The 13,449-nt window shown below is 32.3% G+C and overlaps 6 protein-coding genes and 1 non-coding gene across 7 annotated transcripts; 4 read left to right on the forward strand and 3 right to left on the reverse strand.

Moving 5' to 3' along the window:
• Positions 1-2,615: 2,615 nt before the first annotated feature.
• On the forward strand, positions 2,616-3,422 carry KABA2_06S01144 (uncharacterized protein; the record flags this gene model as incomplete). Its single annotated transcript, XM_041551159.1, has 1 exon — positions 2,616-3,422. One exon carries the CDS (start codon positions 2,616-2,618, stop codon positions 3,420-3,422), a length of 807 nt encoding a protein of 268 aa, XP_041407093.1.
• Positions 3,423-3,774: 352 nt separating this feature from the next.
• HMT1 (protein-arginine omega-N methyltransferase HMT1) lies at positions 3,775-4,821 on the forward strand (the record flags this gene model as incomplete). The annotated part of the gene is made up of 1 exon (XM_041551160.1): positions 3,775-4,821. The coding sequence occupies one exon, from the start codon at positions 3,775-3,777 to the stop codon at positions 4,819-4,821; it is 1,047 nt and encodes a 348-aa protein (XP_041407094.1).
• Positions 4,822-5,440: 619 nt separating this feature from the next.
• On the reverse strand, positions 5,441-5,513 carry KABA2_06S01188. Its single transcript has one exon. It is a non-coding gene; the product is annotated as a tRNA-Thr (tRNA).
• A 763-nt stretch (positions 5,514-6,276) lies between these two features.
• On the reverse strand, positions 6,277-6,966 carry TRP1 (phosphoribosylanthranilate isomerase TRP1; the record flags this gene model as incomplete). The annotated part of the gene is made up of 1 exon (XM_041551161.1): positions 6,277-6,966. The coding sequence occupies one exon, from the start codon at positions 6,964-6,966 to the stop codon at positions 6,277-6,279; it is 690 nt and encodes a 229-aa protein (XP_041407095.1).
• Positions 6,967-7,485: 519 nt separating this feature from the next.
• Positions 7,486-7,896, reverse strand: HHT1 (histone H3; the record flags this gene model as incomplete). Its single annotated transcript, XM_041551162.1, has 1 exon — positions 7,486-7,896. One exon carries the CDS (start codon positions 7,894-7,896, stop codon positions 7,486-7,488), a length of 411 nt encoding a protein of 136 aa, XP_041407096.1.
• Positions 7,897-9,137: 1,241 nt separating this feature from the next.
• Positions 9,138-9,449, forward strand: HHF1 (histone H4; the record flags this gene model as incomplete). The annotated part of the gene is made up of 1 exon (XM_041551163.1): positions 9,138-9,449. One exon carries the CDS (start codon positions 9,138-9,140, stop codon positions 9,447-9,449), a length of 312 nt encoding a protein of 103 aa, XP_041407097.1.
• Positions 9,450-10,569: 1,120 nt separating this feature from the next.
• On the forward strand, positions 10,570-13,314 carry DSF2 (Dsf2p; the record flags this gene model as incomplete). The annotated part of the gene is made up of 1 exon (XM_041551164.1): positions 10,570-13,314. One exon carries the CDS (start codon positions 10,570-10,572, stop codon positions 13,312-13,314), a length of 2,745 nt encoding a protein of 914 aa, XP_041407098.1.
• Positions 13,315-13,449: the final 135 nt, after the last annotated feature.

The raw sequence follows: 13,449 nt of genomic DNA on the forward strand, positions 1-13,449 counted from the left end.
AGCACACAATGGGATAGTGATCCAAGACCTATTAAGATATATATATATATGTATGTAGGGTATTAGAAGATGTATCGGGAAGTCACAATAGGGCAACAGTCCATAAAGTAAGTCTTCTTTGAAAGAAAAGACAGAAGTGGACAGTCACAGAGCTTAAGTGCCCGCTAGTAATAATCTTAATCTCCCAGTTCATATGAGATAGAAAATATAACTATAACTATATATATCGCGTTCATAGATACTGATCAACTGGATACAATACAATATAGTAAATGTATCAGTGATTAGTCAAACGCACTGCCATATGAAACTGGTGAAGTTGTATATTGGAGATCTGAGTGTGAGAGTAAAGAGGTCTGAGTAGTGGCACCACCATCTCTGATATATCTTTGTGTACTGAAGTGGGAGTGATGTGAGATTGAACTTTTGTTCATGGAAAGTTTGCACGGCGAGCAATTCGTCGTTCTTACAGTCCACTTCCCATGTTTAGTCGTGTGCAGTGACCGTGCGGGTAGCAGATATAATTTTTAAATTAACATTTCAAGGAAGATAAATATAATATATATATATATGGTATCAACTACAAAAACTCCCAATGGTTCAACTGATACGTAAAAATGTAGTTGTGGTTGCAGCAACTTATTACAATTATGTGTATGACATGTGATAGTAGTATTGATTTGACTCGATTTGATTTATCCATACAAACAACTTTTTCACCTCATCGCGAAGGATCAAAACAAAGAAATTTTTCATCTAATTGAGGGTCTCTCTCTCTCTCTGCAATCACTGGAACAATCAACAGATTTAGATAGAATGTATATGCGATTGTTAAGATGGGGAGCTATTCTTATTCAGTAGTTTGAATATATACTATATAAGATCTGTAAAAAGCAAATTAAAATGGCATATACAATCGGCGTGTGTAATAAGTATGACATTGAGAATCTTTGAATATTATACTATTATTTGTGTATATATAAACAGAGAATAATAGAAAGTATTTTTAATAGGGAAAATGATTAATCATTGAAAAGTGGGTTTGAATGCGAGTGTCTCGATGGGGGGTGGCAGTCCTATAGGTCGTTACGTTTGAACCTGGGAGCTGTATATCAAACATCTCTTATATCGGGCCTTTTCTTTCTTTATCTCTCACTTTCAATTTCCATACCAAGATATGATCTGTTATTCAATATTATGTATGTCTATATGCTTATATGTATATATTATTCTAGTGTTCTTACTATATGTTCAAATTATTACACACACATAATCACACCCATACATTCTAATTATATTGAAATATATATATTCTCTTTATTTTGTTCATTAGAGATCATATATAGATATAGACTAGTCGATACAATTTTGATCCAAAAACATTTTTGTTTTTTTGTTTTTATTTGTTGCTTCAATCATTTTGCTTTTCATCAAAATGAATGCAATTTCAACTCACCCATATATTCATTCATTTAATTAATTATTAATATGTTTCCTGTATGGATGTAAGTTCAGTTTACTCTTTTTCTTTTTTGGACCTTTATAAGGTGGGAAAATGGAAAAGGGAAGACTTGTCGGTATATCTCATTGCCTTACACAAGGAGTACATCTCAAACGTTTACTCATACATTTTTTTTGTTCATTCTGATTTCTTTTATTATTGGAGTTGGGGTGGACAGAAGAGGAAATTCAGCTGCTGAGATATGGTTTACCGCGGGCATTTTCATTTCAAAGATGGAAGATGGAAGTTGTCACCAAATTTAAACAAATTAATGGAAAGAGATGACAAGTGTATATATGTATGGTTTCATTCATTTGCTCTTTCTTTTTCTCCCTCTTCCTCGCATATGATTTTTTTATAAATATATGTGTGTGTTGATTGTAGAAATGTTTGATGGTACCTTTTTATTTGTTTGAGAATGTCAATGTTTAATCTCTTTTCAGTGTCGTGTTCTCTCTTATATTTGACACTTTTTTAGACAATATTAGGAGTAGCACCTTTTTTTCTGCATAAGAGAGAGAAAGAGAATTGGCTACTATCATGTTGGTATTAGTATTTTTTTAACAATAATTCAATTTGAGAGTAACGCACATTTACCGGTTTGTTTTGTCATTTTTTTGGTTTGTTTAAATCATTTCAAATGAGTTCTTCTCATTTGGTTGTTATATGTTGAGACTTATGTTTTGATACGTTGCTTCTTCTTTTAGAGAGACAAATAAAAATTAAGTTAATACTGTGTTCGTCATCTCCAACTATAATTTTAAGAGGGGATTGCCGTCCTGTATGTTCACCTATAATGTCATTTTTTGTTTTTATTGTAATTATATGATATACTACAATTTTTGGAACAATTTCTGTTTTTTTCTTTTTATTGTGCTCTTTTTTCAATCAACTATAGAATTATGAATATCTCTATAGCTGGTTGTCTTATCACAATATTAATACCCTTCTATGTATTTACTTGTAATATCTTGGCTTATATTCTATTTGTAGTTGAGATTATTTAGTATTTTGAGACGGCTGGTCACGTGCAGGGATGACTTGTTTTTCCAGTATTTGAATTAGTTAAGTTAAGGAGGCTTTCTGCATATAAATTTATTAAGTGAACGTAATCATGAAACACTGCAATCCATCCCCTGATTCAATATTATTATATAAGGAAGCTACAATTATTATTATTTTGAACTTTAGCAATCACTTTGTTTTTCTTTTAGATCCATATCAAAGGCATATATACACATTTACAATGGCTGAAAAACCTATTATTTTTGCACCAGAGACCTATCAATATGATAAAGATACTCTTAATGAATCTCAATTATTAAATGATCCTATTGATCAATTCACAAAATGGTTTAATGAAGCTAAAGAGGACCCAAGAGAACCATTACCTGAAGCTATCACATTTGCCTCCGCAGAATTACCATCAGGGAAAGTTAGTACTAGAATCTTGCTATTTAAAGAATTGGATCATAGAGGCTTCACCATCTATTCGAATTGGAAAACGTCGGGAAAGGCCAAAGATATTGCCAGTAATCCTAACGCCGCAGTGAATTTCTTTTGGAGAGACATGCAAAGACAAGTTAGAGTGGAAGGTTTCACGGAATTTGTCTCTCGTGAAATGTCCGAAAGATATTTCAATACGAGACCAAGAGGTTCTAAGATTGGCGCTTGGTCCTCGGAACAATCTCATCCATTGGCTAATAGAGAAGAACTACAGAAATTGGTGGACGAAAATACAAAACGATTTGATGGAGTTCCAGATGATAGGATTCCTTGTCCTGATTATTGGGGTGGTTTAAGAGTCGTTCCTTTACAAATCGAATTTTGGCAAGGTAGACCAAGTAGATTGCATGACAGATTCCTTTACTCTAGAAAGAACGAAAATGAGCCATGGACTTTGGTTAGACTGGCTCCATAGTTAATAAGATCTATATTTCACACACACACACACACATATATATATATACATGATTTATCTATGTTTGTCTTTATTGAAATTTGAAATTTTATATATCTGTTCCCCCCGGTTCTGAACTCTCGTTTCTTTTTTTTTCCATTTTTTCCTTTTTTTTTGCGATGCCTCGAAATTTTTCAATTCTCTTTTGGTAAATTTTTCACATCACCCCTTCCCCTCAAGTATTTTACAAGGATTTACTCATATATATATATATAACCTACTTCTCGTCCATTTGTTGTTTATCTACTTCATTTCGTTTCTGATCTATTCATCATATTGTCATCCACATAGAAGTTTAAGATACATATTTACAATGAGTAAGACTACTAAAGAACAATCTGCTACCGAAAAGGACAAATTGTCCCAATCCGAACAACATTATTTCAGTTCCTATGATCATTTTGGGATCCACGAAGAAATGTTACAGGACACAGTCCGTACATTATCTTACAGAAATGCCATAGTACAAAACAAAGATATGTTTAAGGATAAAATTGTTTTGGATGTTGGTTGTGGTACTGGTATCCTTTCAATGTTTGCCGCTAAAAATGGTGCTAAGCATGTTATCGGTGTCGATATGTCCAGTATCATTGAAATGGCTCAAAACATCGTTGACATTAATGGGTTTTCTGACAAGATTACTCTTTTACGTGGTAAATTAGAAGATATAGTTTTACCTTATAAACAGGTTGACATCATTGTCTCTGAATGGATGGGTTATTTCTTATTATATGAATCCATGTTAGATACTGTCTTATATGCTCGTGACCACTATTTGGCTCCAGGAGGTCTTATCTTCCCAGATAAATGTTCCATTCATTTGGCTGGGTTGGAAGATTCCCAATATAAACATCAAAAGTTGGATTACTGGCAAGATGTCTATGGTTTCGACTATACTCCATTCATCCCATTGGTTATAAAGGAGCCAATTGTCGATACTGTTGATAGCAATCTGGTTAACACAACAAGGACTAAAATCATTGATTTCGATTTAAATACGGTCACTTTGGATGACTTGAAATTTAATGTTCCATTCAAATTGCAAGCAAAGAGACAAGACACTATCAATGGTATCATCGCTTGGTTTGATAACGTCTTCCCTGCACCAAAGGGTAAAAAACCAATAGAGTTCTCTACTGGACCTTATGCTCCTTACACACATTGGAAACAAACCGTCTTCTATTTGGAAGATGATTTGGAATGTGAAAAGGGTGATATCTTGGAAGGTACTTTATCATGTGGTCCAAATTCTAGAAACAACAGAGACCTTGATGTTAAAATCAAATACAATTTCAAGGCCGAAGGTGTTGATGGTAAAGAAAGATCAGTTAAGAATGAAAATGAATACTTAATGCATTGATTTAAGGTATTTCTTTTGCATACTTAATTATTTTCAACTGCTGTTGGTTTTTTTTCTCTTTCATCATCCCACTTACCAATATTCCAAAGAATCATGGGCAACTTATTGTATATTATTATTGTTATGAACCTGATTTTTTTTTATTTATAAATAAAACGTATACGTGTATTTAGATGCATATCTGATGTATTATTATAGTTAAGAATAGATATATTGAATAATTCAACAAATTTTGAAGTTTCAAATAATTATTTTCATTAAATATATGAGAAACTAGGACTATATCTTCAGAAGAAAGTTTTCATGTAGAGTTATTCACAATAGCTATAATGGGGTTTTTTTCTAAAGTTTTAGATTGAATTGGAATCACTCTTATATCTACTTTATGGTGATCTATTTGAGGTTTAAAAGTTACTTTGTGCTGACCTTAAGGTGACATTTCGTTCTGTCATTTTCGAGCATTAGAATAAACCCAAGCACGGTAATAGCATAAATAAAATAGAAAAAGAGAGGAGAGGAGTCATGAATGGTCTTGTTAATATCGACATTGTGAACATGATGGATGCTCTGAGAATTTTACTTAAAGGTTATAGAAAAAGAAAAAAAAGTTAAAAATAAATGCTTTCACTCGGAGTTGAACCGAGGATCTCCACATTACTAGTGTGGCGCCTTACCAACTTGGCCATAAAAGCTAATTATTTGTATTTTGACAATGGAATTTTAACTACATTAATATGTTATATTTTCAATTTTTGGTGATAATACATTTAATTTGTAATTTATTTGATAATATAGTTTTCTAATAAACTATTAATTACTATCTTCAATAGATATGTAGTTATTAATATATATATTATTAATAAAAATGTAACTCTTCAAACATAAGACACTAAATAATATCTTTTATTTTCAGGAAAAATGGTAAACTTAGACTAGTATACAGAAAGTTAAGTTTGCTGGGACCAAAATGGCAGTTTTAAGGAAACATATAATATTAAATGTCCTATTTGTAATTTGTTTAACTTTAATTGTTAAAAATAGCGGCAGCACTAAAAAGGCTAACATTAGCTTAACCTATCTGAAGGTGAAGGTAGCTAATATAAGTAGAATTTTAGAGTGTACTGCACTGCCGTATATAGAATAACACATGGTATATACTGCATAATGTAGTATTCGTTCCCCCTACATTGGGTTTTGTTGGAGCTACATTGTCCAACGTTACTATGCACAAAAGATGAGCAGTTTAACAACAGCAACTCTGTTCAACATTAATTTCTTCTTCAGCTTCTTTTGTGGTTGGACAAAATGACTTTAGGATACCCAATCAAGAGAATGAAGAGAATTCCTTATTCAAGTCGTCTATTTTTTCTACGTTTTTAAAAATAGTTAATATTTTAATTTTATATGCTATATAATGTGATATATATATATATATATATATCCATGACCTGGTACTCAGAGTTGTCCATTCTTTACAAAGTTGGCGATTTTTGTAAAATCTTTTACACCATCAGTCTCCACACCCCCACTGACATCTACACCAATGACACCGTGTAAAGTAACAGCATCATGTACATTCTCGGCAGTTAAACCACCTGCCAAAATATATTCAATATTTATCTCATCTTTTGCCTGTATGTCCTTTGACCAATTCGATATTGATTGCCAGTCAAGAATTTCTCCCGTACCCCCGGCTTCTGAATCGAATAAAGGTAGACAAGTTTTTGTATCCATTTGAGAGATTCTGATAACTTCATCACGATCCCTTGGGAATATGACTCTCTTTATGACTGGTTTGTTGATGAACCGTTGATACTCTTCCCAATCTTCATCTCCATGTAATTGTACAATATCGACATTATAATCTGTAGCTAATTTCAGAACATCTTCCTTTGATTGATTTCTAAAGACACCGACAAGGCAACGATCACTATATTCAGACGTTGTATGAACCAATGTTGAGATTTGTTTTGCTATGCTTGGTTCTATAGTTCTCTTTCTATTAGGAACACATATTATACCAATTAAGTTAGCACCTGAATCTAAAGCACATTTTGCAGCATCTATTGTTTGCAGTCCACAAATCTTAACGATAGATTTGTCGGGTACTCTTGATACAACAGTATTAAACCTTTGTAAATCCATTCTAATATACTGTTGTTGTTGTTTTTGTTCTCTTTGTTTGCGTGCTAATCAACTGTGTATAAGATTTCTGTTTTTTTATTATGTAATAATTAGTTTCTCTCTTTATTTTTTTTCTGTCTCCCGTCACCGAAAGGGAAGGACTTAAAGGGAAAAAACCTTCCAGCATTTGATTATATAGATATTGCAACTAAAATATTTATTTAAAAGATATATTTGTTTGATTGTTTTTGAATGTAACTTTATTATATTATGTACCCGAAAAATTATTTAATACAAAACCCCTCCAGAAGAATTTTTTTTTCATTACAATACTAAAAAAATATAAGGGAGAACAACTCGAACAATTCATTACTTGTTTCAAAAGAAAAGTTCCTCTCTTATAATAATAGTTTGTAAAATTCTAATGGAATTGATAGAAAGAAGGAAGAAAAAAAATAGTATAATTTTTATATATAGAAGCCGGAAAAAAAAAGATATTATTAGTCTTTTTTTTTATTATTATTATCTTAATAAAAATGTTTAAGATCTTTCACCTCTTAGTCTTCTAGCTAGTTTAATATCCTTCTTTTGAATAGTGACTCTCTTGGCGTGAATAGCAGCCAAGTTAGTGTCTTCAAATAGAGAGACTAGGTAAGCTTCGACGGATTCTTGTAGGGCACCGATAGCAGAAGATTGGAATCTTAGATCAGTCTTGAAATCTTGAGCGATTTCTCTGACTAATCTTTGGAAAGGTAGCTTTCTGATCAAAAGTTCAGTAGATTTTTGGAATCTTCTGATTTCTCTTAGAGCGACGGTACCTGGCTTATATCTGTGAGGCTTCTTGACACCACCGGTAGATGGAGCAGACTTTCTAGCAGCCTTTGAAGCTAATTGTTTTCTTGGTGCTTTACCACCAGTGGATTTTCTTGCTGTTTGTTTGGTTCTAGCCATTTTAGTTGGTTATTCTGGTGTATTATAAATAAATAGAACAAAAGAAGATAAACTAATAGTAAATAGAAAAAGATAGGAAAAGAGTAAATTTATAAATAGAAGAGAGAAGTGGAAAAAGAGACAAAGTAAAAGGAAATAATGAACCTTTTATATATATAAATTTTTTGATCTTTCTCTCTTTCTTGAAACCCACAAAATAAACAATACAACGATTCTCACCGTTATCATTACCACCAGACTTTAACATTTCATTTGTTTGTTCTCTCCTCTTTTCTTCCCCCTTTTTACTATCTATTGCCTCATGCGATAAACAATAAAAATTTTACTGTAATCCCCTCTCCTTCTTCCTCTGCCTCTGCCTCTGCCTCTCCCACTCTCACTCCAAGGCATTGCATTGCATTCTTTCATCCACTCATTCATTCTCCTTTCCCCCGTACCACAATTTACCAGCCAAAAACACAAAAAACAAAATATTGGGAAGAATAACAGTATAAAATTGGCCGAAACATATATCGTTTTAAAAAATGTTATTAATGGTGCGAAAAAACGGGAATGAATTAATTATGAAGATTGATGAAATTATCAGAACGGACAAATTCTTTAACTTGGTGGACATCTCTCCGCCTCGTTCTCTCTCCGCTTGAGCCCATTCCCGTCTCTTTTTTTCTTAATTCCATGCGCTATTGCCGTTTTGGTACATGTTTTCTGATACGCTGGAAGAGCAAAAAGCAAGAATGATAAATTGAACGCTCTGTGTGTGTCTCTCTCTCGCGCGCGTGTGCGTTTTAATACATTCTGATAATTTCACATCGGATTGATCAAATGACAGTACTAAGCGTTCTCAGATTTTCACTTTCAACTAATGCCATATTAAAATGGTCATTTGAACATACTTTTTTCGATTATGATTATTATTAGTTGCTGTTATTATTTACACAGAGACAATAAAACGAAGGAGGGGAACAGAACAAGAAGAAGATCATCTATTTATTCCAGTAAATTTTTAGTAGTACAACAATAGTATATTGTTTGTTTATTTTCTTTCAAAATTGATATATAAAGACCTTGTTATATTTGTCTTAATCTTAATAATACTTCTTTCCTTATTCCCTTTCAAACTTGTTACTGTTTACATCTTTTTTTGTTTGTTTCTTGTTTGTTATTCTCTTGTTTTTATTGTTATCTCTTTCTTTCTTATACTAGATCAACAAATCAATATATAAATAAATATTTAATAAACAATGTCCGGTAGAGGTAAAGGTGGTAAAGGTCTAGGTAAAGGTGGTGCTAAGCGTCACAGAAAGATCCTTAGAGATAACATTCAAGGTATTACAAAGCCAGCTATTAGAAGATTAGCAAGAAGAGGTGGTGTTAAGCGTATCTCTGGTTTAATCTACGAAGAAGTCAGAGCTGTTCTAAAACAATTCTTAGAATCTGTCATCAGAGATGCTGTTACTTACACTGAACACGCTAAGAGAAAGACTGTTACTTCTCTAGATGTCGTCTACGCTCTAAAGAGACAAGGTAGAACTTTGTACGGTTTCGGTGGTTAAACAATTTAGAAGAAGAAGAAGAATTATTATTCTACTCTTTTTTTAAATCATCGATTTGTATTATATTTCATTTATTCTCTCTCCTATCCCTTAACGGTTATATCTTTAAACAATTTAAAAAAGAAAGAGATACTAGTTATTGGAGTTGAGAATATGGGTAACAATTAATTTTTTTTAAAAACACTATATATCTATCTAAATATTTAACATAGATAAATCTCTTTCAATGGGTAATAAACAAATATCATTAAACAAATATCTTTTTCTTTCTTTTTTTTTTAAATATTTATAAATTTTATAGTTTTGGTATGTATCCTAACATTTACAATTTATACTGTTGTAGTAAATAAAAAAACAAAAGTGATAAAATATTCAAGTATGTTAATATATACTGTTACTAGTTACAATACCATCTTCCAGGGTGCATTCCACATTTAAAGTTTACAGACTTATATAAAATACACTATTTCAGTTATTTATGTCTCTTTGCAATTGATAGAGGGGAATTCTCCACCTCCATCTAAGTTCAAAGTTTTGTACATTACTTTTTTCCACAAGATATTCATCTTACAAAGTCCATTATTTGGAGTGGTAACCATGACTCAACTATATTGATTTTGAATGTAAAACGATATGGAAACAAACCCCAAATAAACCATTTCATCACCCAGTAGTATCAGCAAAATAACATAAGAAACACTTGAAAAAAATACTCTGTAACCTCTCAACCCTCCTGGAAATATATAAACTATAAGTAGCCAACAACCTTCTTCTTATCTTCAAATGATTTAAAATTTAATTCAATAGCTGCATGGCAAGAATGAAAAGCTTCCGCCGTTTGTTGAAATTTTACTTTCATTCTTACTATGCGCATCACGATTAAATTTCGTTTTTGTTTGTTTGTTTGTGCTTTTTTTTTTTAATATCGTCATCATCATCGAGACACGTAATATGATGGAATAAAATAATCATAAGAACAATAGGATTCATATTTGAAACGGCTTAACAATTCTTTAAATAGAAGAAGAACCCCATTTAAAACGAAAACGTATTTTTATATCTAATATCCCATAAACCTTCTTTTGCAAACAGAGAGACACACAATACCATTTTTGATAGAATGGTTACGGACGATCCTAATATCTCGTCCATATCGGAAGAGGTGAACAAGTCGAGTCTCGACGACAGCAACAACAACAACAGTAGCAGTAACAACACAACTACTGCTTACTCAGATACAAATTCAATTAGTACATATTCATATTTCAATTCAAATGCAAGTGTTATCTCTTATGATTCAATATTAACCAATGACAGACTACTTGATAAATTGGACTTAAGTCAAGATGATAAGATTTTATTACAAAATGTCCTTGAAGAAGAGAAAAGACAAGAAACGCAATCAACAAATCAACAAGAAAATGATTCTAGGATAATCTGTGTCCCAGCTTCGCAATTTCCATCTTTAAAGGTTAAACAACTTCCAAACGATTCATTGACTAATAACAATTCTCGTGATTCCATTAGACAATTGTTAGAAAAAGACTTTACATTTAAAGATAAATCTTTGGCGGCACAGGTGGAACAACACTACGCTTCGACTTCAAGGTATTCGTATATAGTTGAAGAGGATTACGATGATGATTTCTTAAATCCACTAAGTAATAAAAACTCAAATGCAGATGCAAATGCAAATGTTAATCAAAACAATACTACCACTGCATCTACTTCTACTTCTTCCAATCCACCTAGGCATATTGTAATGTCTAATAATTATAATTTCAACAATGTAGATGCCCAAAATAGGTTTAACAAAATTTATTCCAAACAAGGAAGGAACTCTATGACACAACCAACTCAATTTAATAATAATATTAGATCCAAACAACAAGGAAATCAAAGACTGTCAACTAATTATCCAAACACCACAAATTACTCGACTTCCATTAAAACTAATCCCACTAATAATCGCTTACCTAATAGAAATTATAATTATAATACAAATAACTCTCATCATCAGAGTATACCGAATTTCGAAAGATTTAGACTAGATAACTCAATATTATCAAAACAGAACCCTCCATTAAATAATTCACAAAACTACTCCAAATTTTATAACAATAATAGTACTAGCAATACTTCTAGTAACGGAATCTCTCATAATCGACGTCATTCTAAAGAACAGTATAAATATCCAGGAGAGGATTCAAATTATGATACCTCTAATGGCAGATTCACGCATGATAAATATCAGTTCCAATCAGTAAATGACAAATTTAATAAATGTCAAACACCAAATAGTGATAGTAATATGACAGTATCATCCAATGCATCGAATAAAGTCGATATTGGTGTAGCAGCAAAACTTTATAGTGGTAAGGTTGACTCAGAACTACCAGGTGCGTATATGTCCAAAAATAGGTCTACATTTACAACCCCAATGAATTCTATAGTGAATGATAAATCGACAGAATATGTTAATTTAATAACTACACCTCAAAAAGCATCGAGGACAGGCGATGATTCACAAGATACCTCATCTGTAGTTCCATTGGAAAAACCAATATCTCAAAAGAGTCACAAGAAAAAATCCTCGTTAAGTTCGTTTAAAAGCCTTTTCAAGACTCCCAAATCTAAGAAATCGCATAATAGTAAAGAGGATTTGAACAGTAAATCTAAGTCTCGCTCAGAAAATTCTACAAAGGTTAAAGATTTCCCTAGAAAGGATAGCTCAAGCTCATTGGATTTAACTTCGTCGAATTCATCAGTCGAGAATTCTCCCTCATTAGGAAAAAGTAATCTTCGTAAATTTATATTCCCTCCAAACCCAAGCTTACATTTAGATTCAAAAGCTAGCCATAATAAAAATGGTAATATTATGTACAAGGACAATCATTACCGTTCTTTATCTGATATGAATAAACCACGTATACCGAAGGCAACGACTGGGTCAACTAGTCTTCAATCATCTCCATCTAGAGTACGAAAGCATAAACACAGTATCTCAACACTATCAGGGGAAGCAACAATATATCTTGATAATTCCAAAATAATTGACCTTGAAAGTCACAAAATATCGACAGGTCTATCTAACGTTTCCTCTCAAGATAATGATATAACCAATGGGGATAATAATGTTAGATCTAGTTCTCCAATATCTCTTTCAAATTCCTTAAAGGAAAATATCCTAATGACCCCAAGCAATGATTTATCGCAAGGAGATAATCACAACTCCAAGGGTTCATGCGAGAGTACCGGTTCAACTATTCATGGTGGTCACGAAAATCAAAATACAAACACTCTCATAACATCAGCAATAAATATGCGTATCGAAGGGAAACTTGAGGCAAGTGCATTGAAACTCAAAAAAGCCTGTGAAGCAGGTAATACAACAGCATTTTTGCTCTATGGGCTGGCACTAAGACACGGTTGTGGTACCCTTGAAGACCAAAAATTATCACTTGCTTACATCAAGAAAGCAACTGGAATTAAGTCCTTTGATGACGAAGTGTATAATCGCGACATCAACCCATTAATACTTGAAGAAAATAATAGTATCCCAACTAAATTACAAGAACCGTTAGTACCTGCACTTCATGAATGTGGTATATCATATTTAAAGGGTTATGGAGGTGAAGAAGCTGACGAGTTGAAGGGCCTAAAATTTTTAGAAAAAGCAGCCTCGTTAAATCATGTAGATTCTATGTGTCTTTGTGGTATTATTTGGTCTCAGAAATCTGAAAATAGAAAGAAAGATATTTCAAGAGCAGCAGCTTGGTTCAGGTTAGCAGATAAACGCGGAGCTAATCTGATAGGATCTGACTGGATCTACAAGAAGAAATACACGAAGGGGAGGTTAGCATAGTTTGCCATGTTATAACTTTTCCTTTTCTCTGTGTATATAAATTGATAAGGAACTTTTTTTTTTTGATTGAAGTTGACACTAATAATTATAATAATATATTCTCTAATTCAATAGACTTTCTCTATATACAAAGTA

The sequence above is a fragment of the Maudiozyma barnettii genome (assembly GCF_903064755.1).
Source record: "Maudiozyma barnettii strain CLIB 1767 genome assembly, contig: KABA2_06, whole genome shotgun sequence".
In the NCBI taxonomy this organism is placed as follows: domain Eukaryota; kingdom Fungi; phylum Ascomycota; class Saccharomycetes; order Saccharomycetales; family Saccharomycetaceae; genus Maudiozyma; species Maudiozyma barnettii.